This window comes from Rana temporaria, chromosome 2 (genome assembly GCF_905171775.1).
Source record: "Rana temporaria chromosome 2, aRanTem1.1, whole genome shotgun sequence".
NCBI classification, from domain to species: domain Eukaryota; kingdom Metazoa; phylum Chordata; class Amphibia; order Anura; family Ranidae; genus Rana; species Rana temporaria.
In genome coordinates this window covers 211,467,500-211,488,992 of record NC_053490.1, presented here as the reverse complement: position 1 = coordinate 211,488,992, position 21,493 = coordinate 211,467,500, and the positions used below count along the sequence as shown (strand labels likewise).

General features: G+C 42.0%; 1 protein-coding gene across 2 annotated transcripts in view; it reads left to right on the top strand.

Moving 5' to 3' along the window:
• The window catches only part of REV1 (REV1 DNA directed polymerase), a 79,154-nt gene that overhangs the window by 33,791 nt on the left and 23,870 nt on the right, over positions 1-21,493 (top strand). For both annotated transcript variants that reach the window (XM_040336364.1, XM_040336365.1), the window contains exons 11-14: positions 9,095-9,249; positions 11,101-11,220; positions 12,770-12,990; positions 16,693-16,865. In XM_040336364.1, coding sequence (XP_040192298.1) covers positions 9,095-9,249; positions 11,101-11,220; positions 12,770-12,990; positions 16,693-16,865 — 669 coding nt within the window. The remainder of the gene's footprint in view (positions 1-9,094; positions 9,250-11,100; positions 11,221-12,769; positions 12,991-16,692; positions 16,866-21,493) is intronic.

The following is a 21,493-nucleotide window of genomic DNA, read 5'->3' as shown; positions in this document are numbered from 1 at the left end:
GATCGGATTGGATGCAGGCGGGTGTAAACGGACACATGTCCATTTACATCAGCCTCTCCATAGAGAACAATGAGTGGTCCAATCGGGCCCGCCTGAAAAATGGACAGGCGGACCCAATTGGTCTGCTCGTGTGAAAGTGACTGTGATGGACTTAACCGGGACAGAGGCTTTTGGAGGGGACTGAATGATGGCCTCTTGCCTACTGATTAGGACCCTGGATTTTGGGGGAACAGTGCTCTTTGTGAGGTGTATGCCTGGGGGCCCTTGAGGTGGTGTTTGGATTCAGGCCCATTTCCCCCAAAGACACACAGACTCTGGGAACCCTGTGTATGCCACATTAGAAATGGTGACTGATTTACACGCCTACTGTTAGATGCTGATGTCATCAACTCTAGCCACCTGTCTGTCTGTTGTCTGATAAGTCTAGTATGGCTTCCAAGAGTCTTTCACCCATTGTTGTTTGCGCTAATTAACTTTGCTATTGTGTGAAGGAGTAATGTGTTGATATTTATGATAATGTGTATTAAGGTGAGCTAGGAGATGTCAAAGCTGCTCTGAAAGGTCATATCTCTGAGTCACCTGTCTGGTTAAAGGATTAGTTAATTAGCTAATGTTAAGGGTTATGGTTACAGTTTGTATTGTCATTCTGGTGTATATATTTGTGTGAGATCTCAAATAAAGCAGGCTATTTCTGATGTACGCCAAGACTGATTTTGTCCGGTTCTTGGGGGTTACTATAGCCAGATCCATTGGTCTTGTGTTCCAGGACTTAGGAAGCGATATACTGACGGAAGCACTCAAGCGGTGTGTGGGACGTTCCGTCACAGGGACTTAAGTCCTTTTTCACACAGGGCATACGCAGCGTACATCCCTGCAAGGCCATGTTTACCTCTACAGGGTTGCACAGGTGTTCTGTGCATCCCTGTGCAGACAGTCCCATTCATGTCATTTGGGATGTAGCAACTGCACGAACAGAGCCGTTGCTCCCAATTTGACATCCATGTAGGTTCAGGTTCATGTCCCTGAGCTCCCACTGTCTGCGTTCGGGGGTCATGCACCCACACCCACATTGAAGTCAGGTTGGGAGCAGCAGCTATGCCTGTGCAGTCGTTGCATCCCAATTGACATAAATGGGACTGCCTGTATGGGGATGCACAGCTTTGCATCCCTGTGCAGGTAAATATGGGCGTACACTTTAGTATGCCACATGTGAACGATGGTTTAGTAGTAATTTAGCAGGAATTGTAAGTTGATTATAGTGTATTTTTGATGAACATTTGTGCAATTATTGCGGGGCCCAAAAAATCAGTAGCACTTTTTTTTAATTCTATAGGTCGTGTGCTTTCAGAAACTGTATGGTTTAGGGGGTCTTTTCAAATTCTGAAAGCTGTAAGTGAAAAATGGTAACACCTGGATTTTCACAAAAAGGTGCAATTTAAAATGTACAATTATTTATTAACAGTTAACAGTTTTAACTTTTATATTTACTAGGAATTTAGCAGGAATTTTGTAAATCTTGCCATGTTTGAATCCACTAATAATGATTTTTTAGAAAGGACCCCTGTGGATCTTTACCACGGGACACCTATTGGTGCGGCACATGTACAAACTCCCACTGGCTCCCACTGCCAAACCGTAACACTCCCCACTGGCCAGAACCTTGAGCTGAACCATTTTGTAAATTGCAAAACTATCGGCATAGTATACCTACGCACATGTGGGTGTGGGGGATACTATGTGGGGTAAACAAAACACAGTTTTTGGAAACGCATTAGAGACCACGTAATGGCGATACATGGTGGGGTTGGTGGGGTTGCGGAAAAACGATAGCTAGACACTTTGCCGAACATCATGATTATAAAAACAAACTTCCTCTATTTTCAAACTTTGGCAAGGATCAACCCCGCCCCCAAGAGAGATGAGGAGACTGACAACTAGCCCACCAGGTTTAAACTACGCCATCAGCTTTGTCCCTTTTTTATAGATCAAGAATATTAGAATCATCGACTTGCCACGTTCATGTATTGTTACTTTGATATATGTGAACTGTAATTTTTGGTCTGCATATTGTAAATCCAATGCGTCAATCTCATGCGTCAAAAATATTTCTTTATAATCTTGCATCTATTTTTTCGTATATTCATTTTCACTTCTACATTTATTTTCCTTTCTTGTACACCAATAAATACAGTAAATAAAAATCACTTTTTTACCCTGAAAATAGAGGGTAAACAGTGCCTGCGTGTTATACGCAGGGGGCTGTGGAAATGTTTTCCTGAAACTTCCCTCTTAAAGTTAGGGTGCGTGTTATATGTCGATAAATACAGTATAACTTTCTTTTTTTGTCACGCTTCAAAATTGCACACGCTCTTGGAATGACTAATCTCCATAGGCGACGCTTTAATTTTATTTTACTGGTTACATGTTTTGAGTTACACGCTTCTGCGTGCGAGCACACGGGGACAGGGGCACTTTAAAAAATATTTGTTTTTATGATTATTTTTTTTACATTTTGACACTTTTAAAAAAATATATAATTTTTTGATCACTTTTATTCCTATTACAAGGAATGTAAACATCCCTTGTAATAGGAATATGGCATGACAGGACCTCTTTACAGTGAGATATGGGGTCAATAAGAAAAAGAAAAACGATAACAGCCGAAGCGGCGCCGTTTTTTAAAAAAAGCAGAGGCCAGGCGTGACGTCATAACATCGTGGCCGGACGATCATAGAGACTTTGACGACCAGAAGTGAGTCAGTAGAAGCACCGGAGGGCGCCGGGAGGGGGGGATGTCCCCTTTCGATGCTCGTAAGAATAATCAAGCGGTGGAACAACCGCTATGATCATTCCTATGGTGTAGGGAAATCGCAGGCTGAAAATGCCGATATCTGAATGATGCCTGTAGCTTCAGGCATCATTCAGATATAGCCCCACAAAGCCCAGGACAGCATATGACATCCTCTGGGCGTCAAGTGGTTAAAGTGAAACAATAAAATAATATTCCTTTAAATTTCGTACCTAGGGCGGTTGTATAGTATGCCTGTGAAGCAGCGCATGTTTCCCGTGCTTAGAACTGTGTCTGCACAAAGTGTCATTTCTGAAGATAAAAAAGTCATTTAAAATCACTTGTGATTTGTCGGCTCCCGGCAATTCAGAGAAAAGTCATTCATAAAAAAAAATGGCGTGGGGTTCCCCCCCAAATATCAATTCTGTACCCTTCAGGTCTGGTGTAGATTTTAAGGGGACCTCCACCCCAAATCTAAAAAAAAAGGCGTGGAGTTCCCCCAAAAATCCACACCAGACCCCTTATCCGAGCATGCAACCTGGCCGGCCCCTCCTGAACCGTACCAGGCCACATGCCCTCAACATGCTTTGGGGGTCTGTGACCCCTCAAAGCACCATGTCCCCATGTTGATGGGGACAAAGGCCTCATCCCCACAACCCTTGCCCGGTAGTTGTGGGGGTCTGCGGGCGGGGGGCTTATCGGAATCTGGAGGACCCCTTTAACAAAGGGGACCCCCAGATCCCGGCCCCCCCCTATGTGGGTTGATGATGGGGTACATTGTACCTCTACCATTTCACTAAGGAAGTCTAAAGAATTCCACACCGTGGAAAAAGTCCTTTATTAAAAAAAAAAAAAAATCCAGCAGTGGTAATCCACTCTCGGTCCCTGCTCCAACATTGTCGGTATCCTGCGACGGGCGATCTCCTCTCCACCGGGGTCCAGCGATGAGAAGATCCACCCAGGTCCGGGATCCAGAGCTCATGCACACATCGCCGGCCGTCTGTCTCCACCGGAGACAGCCCGGCGAATGACGTGGCTTGAGCCAGTGACAGCTCTTATATAGGTGAAGCGGGGTCACCCGTCACGTGACCCCTGACGCACCCTCTGACTACATCACTGGGGAAGCCCAGGCTCTCCCTTGCCTCACCTATATAAGAGCTGTCACTGGCTCAAGCCGCGTCATTCGCCGGCGATGCATGCGCTCTGGATCCCGGACCTGGATGGATATTCTCGTCATTGGACCCCGGCGGAGAGGAGATCACCCGTCGCAGGATACCGACAACGTTGGCGCGGGAATCAAGAGTGGATTTTTTGGGGTTTTTTTTTTTTTTTTTTCTTTTTTAAATGAAGGACTTTTTCCACGGTGTGTGTGTTTTTATTTTCACAATTCTTTACACGTTCTTAGTGAAATGGTAGAGGTACAATGTACCCCATTACCAAATAACATGGGGGGCGGGATCTGGGGGTCCCCTTTGTTAAAGGGGTCTTCCAGATTCCGATAACCCCCCCGCCCGCAGACCCCCAGAACCACTGGGCAAGGGTTGTGGGGATGAGGCCCTTGTCCCCATCAACATGGGAACATGGTGCTTTGAGGGGTCACAGACCCCCAAAGCATCCTCCCAATGTTGAGGGCATGTGGCCTGGTACGGTTCAGGAGGGGGGGCACTCTCTCGTCCCCCCCCTCTTTTCCTGCGACCTGCCAGGTTGCGTGCTCGGATAAGGGGTCTGTTGTGTATTTTTGGGGGAACTCCACGCCATTTTTTTAAAAATTTGGGATGGAGTTCCCCTTAAAATCCACACCAGACCTGAAGGGTCTGGAATTGATATTTGGGGGGAAACCCCACGTCTTTTTTTTCTTTTTTTTTTTTTAAATTGACGGCGGGGTTTCCCTTAATATCCATACCAGAACTGAAGGGCCTGGTAATTGAATTTGGGGGGACCCCCATGCTTTTTTATTTATTTTTTATTATGAATGACTTTTCTCTGAATTGCCAGGAGCCGACAATTCATTATAGCCGCGAGTGATTTTAAATTACTTTTTTTTCCTTCAGAAATGACACTTTGTGCAGAGACAGTTCAATATTTCACTTTTATTGTTTCACTTTAAGCATTATTAAAATCACTGCTCCCGAAAAAACGTCAGTTTTTAAAACTTTTTTTTTGCATTGATACATGTCCCCTGGGGCAGGACCCAGGTCCCTAAACACTTTTTTTAGGACAATAACTTGCATGTTGGCCTTTAAAATTAGCACTTTAGATTCCTCCCATACACTTTAACACGGTGTTCCACGGCTTTTCGAATTTGTCGCAAACACCCCAAATTTTTCGCTGTTCGCCGTACATGCGAACATGCAATGTTTAGTTGAACATGAGTTCCACACGAACCCGAAGCTCATCCGTAGTGACCAGCTCCTTCTGGATAACTTAAGAACACATTAAAGGGTCACTAAAGGAAACATTTTTTTTTAGCTAAATAGCTTTCTTTACCTTACTGCAGTCCTGGTTTCATGTCCTCATTGTTTTTGCTTTGAAGTTGATGTAATTCTGCTGTGATCTCCACACTTCCTGCTTGTCTGTTTTCTTATAACCACAGTAAAGGGAGCTTTCTCACGGTGGTCTAAGCTGTCATTACTGTGTGTCTAAAACTTCCCAGAACCAATCAGATTAATTTTAAAAACAAAACACTGCCCTGGATTTGTTTGTTTTTGTTCTGTGTGTCTCTCTACTTCACAGAAACATGAAGCCAGTTTAAAAGTGAAAGTGAAACTAGAGGCACATTATATGATTGATTTGTATCTACTTTTAATCATTTTTAAAAGGAATCAGTTAACTTTTATGTCTCTATACCCTGTAAACTGTAATTTCAGCAAAAAAATTGTTTTCCTTTAGTGACCCTTTAAAACACAGAATTCTCTGGGCAATGGTTTTCCTGCAACCCCAAGTTTGTGACAGCCCAGATTTGCGGTGTTGTCTTAGGAAAGGTCTTTTTGAGGATAGTCCCCACAGGCCAACTAGGCTGTTCACCACCAACTATTTTGCAAATACCACACGGGTGATAAAATACTTGTATGTAAGTGTGTGTGTGTGTGTGTGTATATGTATATATATATATATATATATGTATATATATATATATATATATATATATATATATATATATATATATATATATATATATATATATATATATATATATATATATATATATAAATATAAATATACTGTATATATATATATATATATATATAAATAAATGCTTATCATATTATACTTCTAATGAGTTGCATATATTTACCCTTCCTTGTGAATTTTCGAAGCGGATATAATCTTTTCTAACTTTGTTTGTTAAAGAGTAGCTCCACTTTTATGAAGAAAAAGACATTCCCCCCAGGGTGATCTATGTACATTGCAAGGATTTTAACAAACTTTGTTGCAGATTCCTACCTTTTTGTTTTGAGGAAATTGACGTTTGTCTGCTTCTGTATGGAAGTGGTTTTATAAATATCAATCAGCTGCTGCACCTGCAGGGCTCTAATGAGGAACGCTGCAGGGCCTACATCCCTTTAATGTGATTTCCCTTTGAGAGTGTCACATCAAATATTACATATTTCTTGCAGGGGATGATTAAAATCCAACTTGTGTCTTTAGTGCAGATGTCTGGGAAAGTCAGTAAGCCAATCACACAAGCAGGAAATTGCCTTTCTGGGGGGCGTTCTGTACACTATCTGTGTACAGAACACCTCCAGGTAGCCATATTGCATTTTACAGACAATTTCAGTGCCTCAGATTGAAAAGGAAAGGTCATTTTTAATAACATTCAATTACAATATACAGTGATGAAAATAAGTATTTGAACACCCTGCTATTTTGCAGGTTCTCTCACTTGGAAATAATGGAGGGGTCTGAAATTGTTATCGTAGGTGCATGTCCACTGTGAGAGACATAATCAAAAAAAAAAATCCAGAAATCACAATGTATGATTTTTTTAAACTATTTGTATGATACAGCTGCAAATAAGTATTTGAACACCTGAGAAAAACAATGTTAATATTTGGTACAGTAGCCTTTGTTTGCAATTACAGAGGTCAAACGTTTCTTGTAGTTTTTCACCAGGTTTGCACACACTGGAGGAGGGATTTTGGCCCACTCCTCCACACAGATCTTCTCTAGATCAGTCAGGTTTCTGGGCTGTCGCTGAGAAACCCGGAGTTTGAGCTCCCTCCAAAGATTCTCTATTGGGTTTAGGTCTGGAGACTGGCTAGGCCACGCCAGAACCTTGATATGCTTCTTACAGAGCCACTCCTTGGTTATCCTGGCTGTGTGCTTCGGGTCATTGTCATGTTGGAAGACCCAGCCTCGACCCATCTTCAAAGCTCTAACTGAGGGAAGGAGGTTGTTGCCCAAAATCTCGCAATACATGGCCCCGGTCATCCTCTCCTTAATACAGTGCAGTCGCCCTGTCCCATGTGCAGAAAAACACCCCCAAAGCATGATGCTACCACCCCCATGCTTCACAGTAGGGGTGGTGTTCTTGGGATGGTACTCATCATTCTTCTTCCTCCAAACACGGTTAGTGGAATTATGACCAAAAAGTTCTATTTTGGTCTCATCTGACCACATGACTTTCTCCCATGACTCCTCTGGATCATCCAAATGGTCATTGGCAAACTTAAGACGGGCCTTGACATGTGCTGGTTTAAGCAGGGTAACCTTCCGTGCCATGCATGATTTCAAACCATGACGTCTTAGTGTATTACCAACAGTAACCTTGGAAACGGTGGTCCCAGCTCTTTTCAGGTCATTGACCAGCTCCTCCCGTGTAGTCCTGGGCTGATTTCTCACCTTTCTTAGGATCATTGAGACCCCACGAGGTGAGATTTTGCATGGAGCCCCAGTCCGAGGGAGATTGACAGTCATGTTTAGCTTCTTCCATTTTCTAATGATTGCTCCAACAGTGGACCTTTTTTCACCAAGCTGCTTGGCAATTTCCCCGTAGCCCTTTCCAGCCTTGTGGAGGTGTACAATTTTGTCTCTAGTGTCTTTGGACAGCTCTTTGGTCTTGGCCATGTTAGTAGTTGGATTCTTACTGATTGTATGGGGTGGACAGGTGTCTTTATGCAGCTAATGACCTCAAACAGGTGCATCTAATTTAGGATAATAAATGGAGTGGAGGTGGACATTTTAAAGGCAGACTAACAGGTCTTTGAGGGTCAGAATTCTAGCTGATAGACAGGTGTTCAAATACTTATTTGCAGCTGTATCATACAAATAAATAGTTAAAAAATCATAAATTGTGATTTCTGGAAAAAAATGTTTTGATTATGTCTCTCACAGTGGACATGCACCTACGATGACAATTTCAGACCCCTCCATGATTTCAAAGTGGGAGAACTTGCAAAATAGCAGGGTGTTCAAATACTTATTTTCCTCACTGTAACTTGTGTCACAACTATATATGCTATATTATTTATTTTTATTAGCTTTTTTCCCCCCACAAAAGTGGAGTTACCCTTTAGTTGTATTTGAGATTGGATATAATATATGATGTGATTTGCTGTTAAATGCTAATTTTTGTATTCGTAATTTTTTTTTGTACACCACTACAGTATGTAACGGGATCTGAGGGCCAGACGAAGCGAGTTAGCCCACGAAACTCGTTGGCTACAAAATAATTGGATCCCAAGACCAGGACAATATCTCCCTGGACAACCATTGTGATAATTTGTTTTTAAAACCAATCTTTTTAAAGAAATTGTGGAAAAAGTTTGAATAAAGATATGTAATATTGTTTTTAAAATAAGTGGTCAGTGTTTATTATACCCAAGGAGGTACATGCAAAGTCCCAAAACCACTATGTATCCTTGTATTCACTTTTCGAGGGATGGTACCTCCTAAGGGTAGGAATTGATTTACACTCTACCCCCCCACACAACCTTTTTTTAATAATGATTTTAGTGTATTTTTAGCGAAAATGTTGATTTGATAAACATTTGCGCAAATATTATTGTACGCTAAAAATCATTGGCACCTTATTTGTAGTCTACTGATCGTGTGCTTTCTGAAAATATATGGTTTGAGGAGTCTTTTACAAACTCTGAAAGCTGTAAGCGAACATTTTAAAGCAATGAAAATATTGCAAAAATGGTCTGGTCAGCTGATTTTAAAAGCCGAGCACAGCCTGGCAGCGAAAAAGGTTAAAGTGTTGCAGTATATGTTACTATGTGTATTTGAATAAAATTATAATTTACATTAAACAGTAAAAAACATTGCAATTCATACCATAATCCTTTGTTTTTAATTTGCCAGTTACACTCGTGACATTGAAGCTGTGAGCTGTGATGAAGCCCTTGTTGATATCGCAGAAATTCTTGCAGAGACCAAACTCAGCCCTGATGATGTTGCTAGTGCTATTCGTGCTGAAATTAAAGAGAAAACTTTGTGCTCAGCTTCTGTTGGAATGGGTTTGTATAATTATACTTCTCAATTATGTGACTGAGGAATTAGAAAATTGGTTTTACCTTTTGCAAACTAAGCTGGTCTTAGCCTTCAAGCTGTATTAAACCCAAAACCAAAATTGTATTGCAATTTACCAATCCTTAGATGTGGTGGCTGCATTCGTTTTTATAATTTTTTTTGGCTTTTCCAACTCTGTTTTTACCTGGTGATCTTGCCAGGAACACACCCCCTATATTAGTGTGAGACAACTCTGGAGGAATAAGAAAAGCAGGCACAGCAGGCCGCAGCATTTTCTGTCAGGGAGGGAGGGGAGTATTAAATGTATTCACAGATTTAGAACCACTAACAAATTTAAAGTGGAGTTCTGCTGAAAAAAAAAAAAAAAGTCAGCAGCTACAAATACTGCAGCTGCTGACTTTTAATATATGTACACTTACCTGTCCAGGGTGCCCGCAATGTCGGCACCCGAAGCCGATCTGGCCCTCGGCCGGTTGGGTTGGCGGCACCGCCATCTTCGGTAAGGCAATCAGGAAGTGAAGCCTTGTGGCTTCACTTCCTGGTTCCCTACTGCGTATGCGCGAGTCACGCTGTGCGATCTAACTGGTCCCTGCTGTCTTCTGGGACCTGTGTGTCTCCCAGAAGATGGTGGGGGGGCAGAGGAGGGGCCATACATGGCGTAGTTCGCCGCAGATACTGCGACGATCTATGCCCGACGTGCCAAATGTGACACCATGGGGGGGGGGGGGGGGATCCGAAAAGCGGAACTTCTATTTTTGGGTGGAACTCCGCTTTAAGTCAAACTACAGATCATACTTTTACGACAAATAACTATTTTCCTTTTGGGATAAAGCTTTTGTATGAATAAATAACCACTTAATTACTGCCCAATTTCACCCCATTCATGCCCAGGCCACCTTTCATCTTTCAGCGCTGTCACACTTTGAATGACAATTACTCCGTCATGCAGCACTGTATCTATATGAAATTTTCAATTTTTGAAAAATTGTTGACGGCTTTCTTTTGGTGGTATTTAATCACCACTGGGTTTTTATTTTTTGCTAAACTTAAGACCAAAAATCAGTGCTCTGTTTATCATTTGTAAATCTGTGCTGTCAAAAATGCCACTTACAAGCTCTCCTCTCACGCTGTGACAGTTCTGCGGAAAGGAATGCCGTCAGCCGGCAAGTTTGTTCACATGTGATCAGCTGTGATTGGACACAGCTGATCACATGGTAAAGGGCCATTATGATTGGCCATTTACCGCAATCTGTAATTGGCCGTGTCCAAAGGACACGGCGATCACCGTGCACGACAGATGAGAGCCTGGTTTTGGGAGGATGTCCATGGAGGCCCTCCCCAGAACTGGATGACTGCGCTGTAGTTGTCTTTTGTTTGGGAAGTGGTTAATCAATCCAGCCAGTGTTAAGTGGCTTGTCTAATCCATGTAATCTTATACATTCTGCTGGAGAGTTTGTGCTGTAACCGGCAACAGACTTGCTGGGTGGATTGCCAAATGAAAATAGAAGAAAGTAAGTTTAAAAAAGGAAACAAATTCAACTATTGGTAAGCTGCAATATAATGTTTTCTTTTGGATTTAATACTGCTTTCAGAGGGTGGAAAAATGATACACTGACATCATGACATCTGAGGGGTGGGGGTGGCGTTTTCATTGTCCTGCTTATCCTGGGAAAACTTTTCCCTTCATGATCATTAAGTCAGACTATCGAAGACCAGCCGATACACATTCAGTCGTCAATAGGTCTAGGCTTTTTTTTTTTTTTTTTGGATATGATGACTTCATATAAAAAAAAGACTTCAAAATTAAAGTAAGTAAGTAATTACATCTTTTTTTCCAGGCTCTAACATTCTTCTGGCGAGGATGGCAACTAGGAAAGCTAAACCTGATGGACAGTATCATTTAAAGCCAGAAGAAGTAGATGATTTTATTAGAGGTCAGCTAGTCACTACTTTACCAGGTATTATCATTTTGTCTTTTCTGTGAATGTTTATATTTTATAGAATCTTCTTTAAAATGAGATATTAATGGAGTAATTTACTTTGGTAGCCACTAAGGTCTCAATGGGAATTGTGTGTGGCGTTTTCCACACATTCAGCTGCACCAAAAATTTACAGGCGTGACTGGGGCCTAACAGACATTTCTTTGCAGTGTTCATTAGACAAGATTTAAAAAAAAAGATGACTTTTTTTGAGAGCTGACATGACAGGCAGCTAACAGTTTTATTTTTTTCTGTGAAACAATTAGACTGAAAATCAGTTAGATGCTAGTAAGCATACTTCTACTATATCGCCCAGGTTTTCATTGTCATCTTTGAATATTGTTAAATCGGAACTAAAGGCAGTAAGGGAGTCATAATCTTTGCCAATTTTTTTTGTTGTTGTTGCCTTTTTTGCCCTATTTGCGGGATTTCCCTTTCACTTCATGTCCCACGTCTAAAACAGGAGGTGGGACAAAATCCCTCCTAGGTGAGGGTATACCTGTCAAAAAAGGGGGCGTGGGACTTTAAATGAGGCATATGATAGGAACTACCACAGACCTCCATCCCTGTAAATGGATAAAAAGGGGGGGAGGTTTTGGGACTTTAAATGAGATGTGTTTTTAGCATACTGCTAAAAACGCAGGTGAGGGTATACCTTATTGTGACCAGGGTCACCAGAACTAGAGACCCCTTTGAAGATTTCCTCTCTATTCCTTATCTGGTGACAACCCAAACTGTGGAGTATTTTATTTTCACTTATAATGGTAATTAGGACAAATTAAGCGTTACTCTCCCTAATGGGGGACACAAACACCACTAATAACCTGGCAGATGTTTTTCTCCACTCCTATCACTCTATCCAACATCAAAAAAAAATCCTGGGGTAATTTATGCCAAATCAGCATTTGTGGGGTTAGTTACTGAAGTTAACTCATAAATCGAAAAAATTTAACATCTAAACTCCTGAAAAAGCATATAGCATGTGAAATATTTCGAGCAAGATGTTGAGCTGGACATCACCAACCCTCAAAGAGCCACTATTGGATATCTGGATATTTGGAAACCAGGGAAACAGTGCATGACGATTTAAGGAGAATATAGACTAGGTATAGACTGTTAAAGTGGTTGTAAACCCTTACACCACATTTTATGCTACAGGTAAGCCTATAATAAGGCTTACCTGTAGCTACCCTGGATATCTCCTAAACCTGAATGGTTTAGAAGATATCCCCTGTATTTGCATTGGCACATGCGCACTGAAGCAATGGCATGTATGTGCCGTTGCTTTCAGTGACTGTGCCGTTACTGACGGGTCCCATGTGCATGCGCGGGAGTGACATCGCGGCTTCGGCCAATCACAGTGCCGGAGCCGCGATACACGGAAGTAACTCCCGGGACGACATGTTGGGCACCGCAGCGTGGACTTCGATCCCAGGTGAGTATTGCATTACATTGCTATGCATACTAGCTCATTATGCCTCACTGTGCTTTAGATTTTCACACTCTAATGTGCTGTTCCTCCTTCTAGGAGTTGGCCGGTCTATGGATTATAAATTGGTATCATTAAACATAAATACATGTGGTGATCTTCAAAATCTCTCAATGTCCAAACTTCAGAAAGAATTTGGGCCTAAAACAGGTCAGATGTTGTACCGATTCTGCAGAGGATTAGATGATCGGCCTATTAGAAAGGAGAAGGAAAGGAAATCTGTATCTGCTGAGATTAACTATGGAATCCGTTTCAAACAGGTACATAATTGCTGCAAAATAAAAGGCCACATCTTCCTGGTGAGAAATATATTCTATAGATGGTTTACCTTTTTTTTGTCAAGTATTGAACAAATACTCGAAATAATCTATTTATCGTAACCGTTTCACAGTGGTATTTCTTAATTCTGCATCCATCTTCTGTTCCTTTGCCTGTTTTTGGTTTGCTTTGTGCCATGGGATTGAGGCACAATGCTTATTACTGTCCATAGAAAGGCTAATTTATTAGAAAATTCATTGGGGGGCACAGCAGACATCTGTTAAATGAGTCCTGCCCCTGGGAGAATGGATACTAGCACACCACACTGCACAAGATAGAGAAATCTGTTTCGGCTTAGTGTCCCATAGAGTGTAGGACATTTTAACATTTTTACTCCTACTTTAAAGATTCAAACATCTACCATTTAGAGTGACTGGCTGCATTTTCAGGAGCAGCTATCTGAGTAAAATAAGCATTCCACTACAGCAAAGGTATTTGAGTCTAAGGGATCGTAGTATTGGTAATATTTGTCAGTCCTTTGGGGAAAAAAATGTGTCTTTTGTGGTGTTGAAAAAAACCTTAGTCTTTTAATATTATTAACAATGCTCTGGTTTCGACAGGATTTTTGTGCAAACCATAATATCTATTTCTTGGTGATTATTGAAGTCACAAACTTTTGGACTATACTGCTGCCTAAAGGATTGGATACTGCCAAACAAACTGTAGGCCAACCCAGGGGTTAACTTTTCCTACTACCAGTATGCCTCAGTTTTGCAGCAAAGCAGTATGAAGAGCAATGGCCTTCCAAGAAAAGGATTTTACATAGAGTACAAAAATCTTTTTTTGTTTCTTATTCGTTTTGAAACTCGTGGAATCTTAAACCTTTAGAACAGTTCAAGCAGTTGTACTGAGAGGTGGGCAATACAGCAAACAATCGTTATGCCCCAAGTTGGCATGTGAATAGAAGACCAGATGGTAGCCGCACACATATGAGAAAAGTCCAAGAGGCACTCGCAGATCTAACTTAAAAAAGAGGAACATGATTCTTAAGACCATACGCTGAACAACGGTCTACTGAGACACCTAGAAATGATGGACAGAAAAGCTGGGGTGCCTATCATCTGGGGCTCATCCAGAATAACAAATAGGAATCCATATATCTGAAAGAAGCAGTGGCTGCGAAATAGACTAGTATAGAGCCAGATAATGGAGGGAATTTTTCTTTTGATGAGCTGATGCTGGACAAATGCTGGAAGGACAATGTCCTGGTTAAGATGAAAGGCAGAGACTACCTTGGGTAAGCAGAAGGTCCTGGGCCTTAACACCATTAACACCATTTTGTTCCTACACTGGACCAAAAAGGGGTCTTTGCAAATAAGGCTACCAGTTCACTTACCTTGCAGAGATTATAGCTACAGGGAAAACCTGGTGAGACTAGCGAGAGGACTGGGAGGCACATATACAAACTGTTGTAATTCCTACACCGTTCACCTGATTTGGATGTAAATGCCCTCAAATTAAAGCTGAAAGTCTGCAGTTAATGCACATCGTTTCAAATCCATTGTGGTGGTGTGTATAGAGCCAAAAAGATTAGAATTGTGTTGATGTCCAATATTTATGGACCTGACTGTATATAAATAAATCAAGAAAAAAGTGAAGATGTTATGAAAGATGTGCCCAAAAATACCCTGTATGAACGTAAACGTGTGTGTAAAAAAAAAAAAAGGGGGCGGAGTCATGAGTGAGTGGGTCTCCACTGCACATCATTAAAGTGAAAGGCAAAAAACGTGATAAAGGAACCAAAACTGTAGTAGCAGTGAAGGCCATCGTAATAGACCCTTTGGACTTCTGAAGCGTGCTTCTGATGTGAAAAAAACGGAGGAAATGCCACTGACTCATCAGAGCTTAAATACCGAGATCCGGGGTGGATCCCCCACCAGCATCATACCAGAGACTGACATTCTGCCCATGGTGCATCTGCTGGAAGTCATCGTTCCACATATGCATGGGACCATCCATTGAGCTCATTCAACAACTGAATCGTACAAGAATCTCTGTGGTTGATGGCTCAGAAACTGCCAAGGTGGTGGGTAAATCAAATACAGAACCTTCGGGAAAGGGAGCAGGAGCATACTTGCTGGTTCTGCAATCAGAGTCCGACAATAACTGGTAACTTGGGTCATAAAGTCCTGCATGACGATAATAGAAACCTCTGTCAAGAAGGCATACGATCCAGTTACACCTCACAGACTTTTTACGACGGAAGAGACTTTAACAGCAAAAGACAATGTGATTCTAGGATGCAGCAGTCTGCACCTTCAGTGGGTGCGCTGCAAGCGTTCCCTGACCTGTTAGTAGAAACTGTCCTCTTTCCGTTTCCTTAACCTGTGTGTCTACAATCTGACATGTTTTGACTACAAAGTGGATAGGCAACATGCAGGCTCAGGGTAATAGACCAGGCCTCAAGTACTCACGACAAAAACTGACAGCTGGTGGCAGGTGAGAGTTGGATGGCCAGAGGTGACTAAAGCCACTGTAGGTGTGTAGTAGGAACAGATCAAAGTTCCACATGACAGGTAACACAGCAAGAATATGCTTCCGCTATGTTGTCTAGCAGTAAGAAGTTGGCAGCTCCACCCAGTGAGTGACATCTGCGGTTTGTCTCGCAGCTTTAACCCACATTAATCTGGCAGAAAATAAGGGGCAATGGTACCCAGTGACCAACAAACACGCAGGAACTCCCAGTGCTCAGCCCAACCAGCCTACTCAGTAAGTGAGTCTTCTGAGTCAAGTAAGCAGAGCAGCTAACAGAACAGAGCCTGGAAAACCCAGAGCCCAGTTCCTGAAGGTCCAGGCTGGCCCTGCAACTGAATGTGGTACTATCAGAAAGCCAGGCTGAGAACAACTCTGGATAGCTTCAAAGTGGAGACTTATTCTCTGGTAGCAGTGTACACGTTGACCGTCTTAACAGAATATATAAAAGAAAAAATAAATAGTGCTGGTTAAATAATAAGTTAGTAGGCTGACCTAACTTTTTATTTTTTTATTTTTTGTTTTACTTTATCAGAGTCCAGTCCTCATGTAGATCCCCTGTTGTTGTTTTTTTTTTTTTTTGTTTTTTTTACTCTCCGATAACAATTACTGATGCCTATCACCTAGAAAGAGTAGGTAGAGAGGTGGTTTAGGAGGTGAGAGTTGGGTGAGGGGGTAAGTAAGGATGGGGGGGGGGGGGTTGAGCACTGGGGTGGTTGGAATGACGCTTCTCTTGTGGGTGGATCCTCTGGAGCTGGGAGCCTGAGACTAGTTGAGCACTGCTAATATATCTGGTCCTGTCCCTTCCTCCTGGGCAGCTGGGGCTAGGGGACTACTTTTTTTTAAAATGGCTGCACATTTAAGCGGCTGAACTGCCGAGCTATGATTGTTCTTACGGTGCACATAATCGCCAGCAGAAAAAGAAGATATCTGAATGATGCCTACAGCTGCTCATTCAGATATCCCCACTGAAAGTCAGACGTCATATGACGTCCTTGGGATGGAAGTGGTTAACAACCGATAATTGCTGGCATCCTTTTCTTTACATCTCAAAATCCCGTTGAAAGCTGAAAGAACCAAGCCAGATGGTATCAGTTTTGGGTATCTGAGCATTTGCACGAGTACCGATACATTGAGCATGCATTATCTGAAATACTATATTTTGTCCTCAGGTCAGTGAGGCAGAGGCCTTTCTTATGAACCTTTCAGAAGAGATCCAGAAGAGGCTTGAGTCTGTGAAAATGAAGGGAAGAAAACTCACGCTTAAAATCATGGTACGAAAATCGGGAGCACCCATGGAACCTGCAAAATATGGGGGTCATGGAATCTGCGATAATATAGCAAGGTGAATACACTGTGTGATTTATAAAACATGTAATGTTTGACAGAGTTATGACATCTTCCAGTTTTATGCCTCTTCACATTACGTAATGCTGCCTGTAGTATTTTTTTAACATATTATACTGCTTACTCTTTCTTGAACCTAATTATTATAAGCAACACTGTTTACTGGATAACAGAACAAAGCAATGTATAAAAAAACATTTTTTTGCATTGCACCATTTTCCTGTTTAACCGCTTAAGGACCGCCTCCTGTATATTTACGTCGGCAGAGTGGCATGGACAGGCATAAGGACGTGTATATATATATATATATATGTCCTTATGCCTGTCCATGCCACTCATATGTCCCCTTTAAGATGCCGCTGTGTGGCCGTGCACCACTTTCTCCGTAAGCCCGACCATGGGTCCTGCGGCCTCGGTCTTACGGAGAGATAGAGCAGGGAGATGTGTAAACAAGCATCTCCCCGCTCTGCCTAGTGACAACGACACTGATCTCCGCTCTGTGTAGTCGGAGCGGAGATCGGTGTCATGTGACACACAGCCCACCCCCCCCTACAGTAAGAAGCACTCCCTAGGAAACACTTAACCCCTAAAGCGCCACCTGCTGGTTAACCCCTTCACTGCCAGTGTCATTTTCACAGTAATCAGTGCATTTTTATAGCACTGATCGCTGTAAAAATGACAATGGTCCCAAAAATGTGTCCGCCATAATGTCGCAGTCACGATAAAAATTGCTGATTGCCGCCATTACTAGTAAAAAAAAAATATTAATAAAAATGCCATAAAAATACCCCCTATTTTGTAGATGCTATAACTTTTGCGCAAACCAAAAATATGTAGAAGAATACGTATCGGCCTAAACTGAGGGGAAAAAAAATGTTATATTTTTTGGGGATATTTATTATAGCAAAAAGTTTGAAATATTGAATTTTTTTCAAAATTGTCGCTCTATTTTTGTTTATGAACAAGGTGATCATATACCACCAAAAGAAAGCTCTATTTGTGGGGAAAAAAAGGACGTCAATTTAGTTTGGGAGCCACGTCACACGACCACGCAATTGTCAGTGCCAAATCGCAAAAAGGGGCCTGGTCCTTTAGCAACAAAATGGTCCAGGGCTGAAATGGTTAAATAAACAAATGCTCAAATGCTCCATGCCTAACCTAAACCACAAAACACATTTTTGCATGATGCAAGATAGACCTATGTTAGCCAATTGTTGCTGTAATTTTCAAGAAAATACGTGCTTCGGTGTTGCTATGTAGAGATTTTTTTTTTAAAACAACCTCTACTTTCATATTGACAAAGGGGCGGAGTCTCAAAACGTTAAAGCGGAGACCGAGATTATTTTCCTCATTCCAGGACAGTCCTGTTTATAGCTTTACTCTCATTAAAGAGGAAATTAGTGGTTTAGCATCTGCTTCATGTTCAATAAATGTATTCCTTGGGCCCTTCAAAAACCATTTTGGAACCTCACATACAATTGGTGGGTTTTCCCACAGACCACATCTCATCTGGTTGCCCATGCAAGTTTAATTGACTTGCATCATATACCCACAACCACATTGTGTGACTATCTGTTGCTTTATGCTCCACACATTTGAGTGTGCTGAGCATCTCATTTGTGTGCTTCCATATTCAGCCTATCCTGAGAATAGCATAGAAACTGCCTGCAGTTTAACCACTAGCCATCCAGCGACAAACCCGGTACGACGCTGGATTGGAAGGGTGATTGTTGCTGCAGCAATTATCGAGTTATAACTTTTTAGGGCCAGCAATTTTCTTCAATGCAAAATTAATCCTAGTAGCTATGAAGCTGCTGGATTACTTTTACAGGCAACTGAAGTGAGTCCCACCGCCCCCTCCAGCCACTGCCTTTAACGACCTCACCTGTGCGATCGGGGAGCCCAGTAAGGATGTGACTGGTGGCATTCGATTTCTGGGGCACAGTGAGGGGAACTGGTGGTGTTCCTCCCACTGTGTAATGTGGGATTTTCAGTCTAATGTAAACAAGCTGTTACTGGCTTGAAAAAGCATCTGATCAAAATGGTCTTGGTTTGATCAGATGCTTTTTTTTTTTTTTTTCAGAAACCTAAGAGCAATTAGTAGACTCAGCAAAAGATCCATGGGATACATTCCTTATCTGTATAGTACTCTATTATAGTCCACAGTTCATATGCAACATGTTGTCAGAAGCCTCTTAATCCATTTATATTCAAAAAAATATTTAAAGTATATGTGAACCCTTTCACCACATGTAGGTAACAACCCATGCAATCCATACATACACTATATTACCAAAAGTATTGGCATGCCTACCTTTACATGCAGGTGAACTTAAATGGCATTCCAGTCTTCGTCTGTAGGGTTCAATATTGAGTTGGCCCACCCTTTGCAGCTATACCAACTCAATATCAACTTTTCTGGGAAGGCTGTCCACAAGGTTTAGGAGTGTGTCTATGGGAGTGTTTGATCATTCTTCCAGAAACGCATCTGTGTGGTCAGGCATTGACGTGGACGAGAAGGCCTGGCTCCGTTTCCACTCTAATTCATCCCAAAGGTGTTCTATCGGTTTGAGGTCAGGACTCGTGCAAATGTAAAATAAAGTGTAAAAAAAAAAAAAATTTTTGTCTCTGGTAGCTCGCGCTCAGAAGTGAACACACACGAAAGTCCCGCCCACATATGTAAACGGTGTTTAAACCACACATGTAAGGTATTGCCGCATGCGCTAGAGCGCATGCAACAATCTTAGCACTAGACCGCCTCTGTAACTCTAAACTGGTAACCTGTAAAAAAATAAATAAAGCGTTTGCATATGGAGATTTTTAAATACCGAAGTTTGCCGCCATTCCATGAGTGTGTGCAATTTTAAAGCGTGACAAGTTGGGTATCTATTTACTCGGTGTAACATTATACAAAAAAATTGGGCTAACTTTACTGTTTTTTTTTAAATTCATGAAACCGTTTTTTCCCCCCAAAAAATGGTGTTTGAAAAATTATTGCGCACATACCGTGCAAGATAAAAGGTTGCAATTTATTCCCTAGGGTGTCTGCTAAAAAATATATATATATAATGGTTGGGGGTTCTGAGTAATTTTCTAGCAAAAAAATTGTGATTTTTTTTTACATGAAGGAACAAAGTGCCAGAATTGGCACGGTAGGAAAGTGGTTAAATGATCGTTTGGCAGTTGTCATAACCTGTAGTATAATGTGAAACTGAGCTCTGGTACAATCCAAAGTCTTATGGTTCAGCAGCGCAAGAGATGGGTCAGGGTCTAAAGTAGTGTTGATCAGTAAGGAAGCCATGCTCATTGGAACTTTGTAGTTTCGAGTGCTAGTGTGTTTTGAAAAGAGGATTTTGTGTTTGCCCGGATACCATCTCAATCCTCTGCCTCCAGGTCAGTCCCCAGATTTCGGGACTACTGACCAGTATAGAATGGCATACTGGATGGTGGGGGACGTAAGATGATTACATATGCGGGATGTAATTCCCGGGCGCATGCAGGTCTGAATTGCATATACCCTCATATAGAGAGAGGCTATCTAGGGATGAATGTGCCTGTATGCCTAAGCAAAGTGGGCTATCTGGAGATAGCGAAAACCTTATTTAGGCAGTAGTTGAGCCTGCTCCTGCAAGGCAGTGAATGTTTTCAGGCAATTGCTTGTTCCAATGGATTAAGGAAAGATGGATAGAAATCCGGGTGAGGGATTAAGGGGGTGTGAGGTGATGCCAGTTTAAATGGACCCCGTAATTTATTTAGTTGGAGGGAATGCTGGGTTACTGGGTTAGCTATGGGACCTCGGTCAGATCGGGCTAGCCACAGCAAGTTGTTAACCGATAAGGGGTGCAAATCGATTGCCTCTAGACCCACCCATATTGGCGCCTCAAACCTTTGTGTGGTATAGCGTGAGTTGAGCCAACTGGGCAGCGTGGTAATACCTAAGAAATTTAGGAACCCCAAGGCCTACATGTAACCTGTAATATGGCGCAAGGCGCTCTGGGCCTTTTGGGGCCCATATATATTTATATACGTGTCTTTGATTTGGTCCGAAAGAAAAAAAAAAGAGGGAACCATAACTGGGAGAACCCTGAAAAGGTACAGAAGTTTGGGCAATAAGGTCATCTTGACAGACACCAGACACCATTTTTTTTTCAGAAACCAAACCAGTAGACGCTAAGCGGCTGCCAAACGGCCAACAAGGATGATAAACGTGACAAGGTGGGAAGATGATTTGCCTAGAAGTGATCTGAAGGTTATCTTGTTGGCTTAATCCCCCAAATATGGTATTTGAGGTGGAGGACCAAAAAAATTGGAAGGTTTCTTGAAGGTAACTAAGTCTGTGGGAGGGACACGTTGAGGGCCCTAGATTTGGACGGGTTGAACTCCAGCCCGGACACCAAAGAAAATGTATCTAATATGCTAAGGAGATTTAGAAGGTTTGTATGAGGGGAAGTGACAAGTAACAAGGCATCGTCTGCTAACAAGCATAATTTATGGTTAGTGGAAGCAGTTTTCAGGCATTTAACATCTGGGTTAGTCCTAATCAGAATTGCCAGGGGTTCTATTGGGAGGAAAAAAATTAAGGGAGAGAGTGGGCAACCCTGTTTGGTATCCTGCTGGATAGGGAAG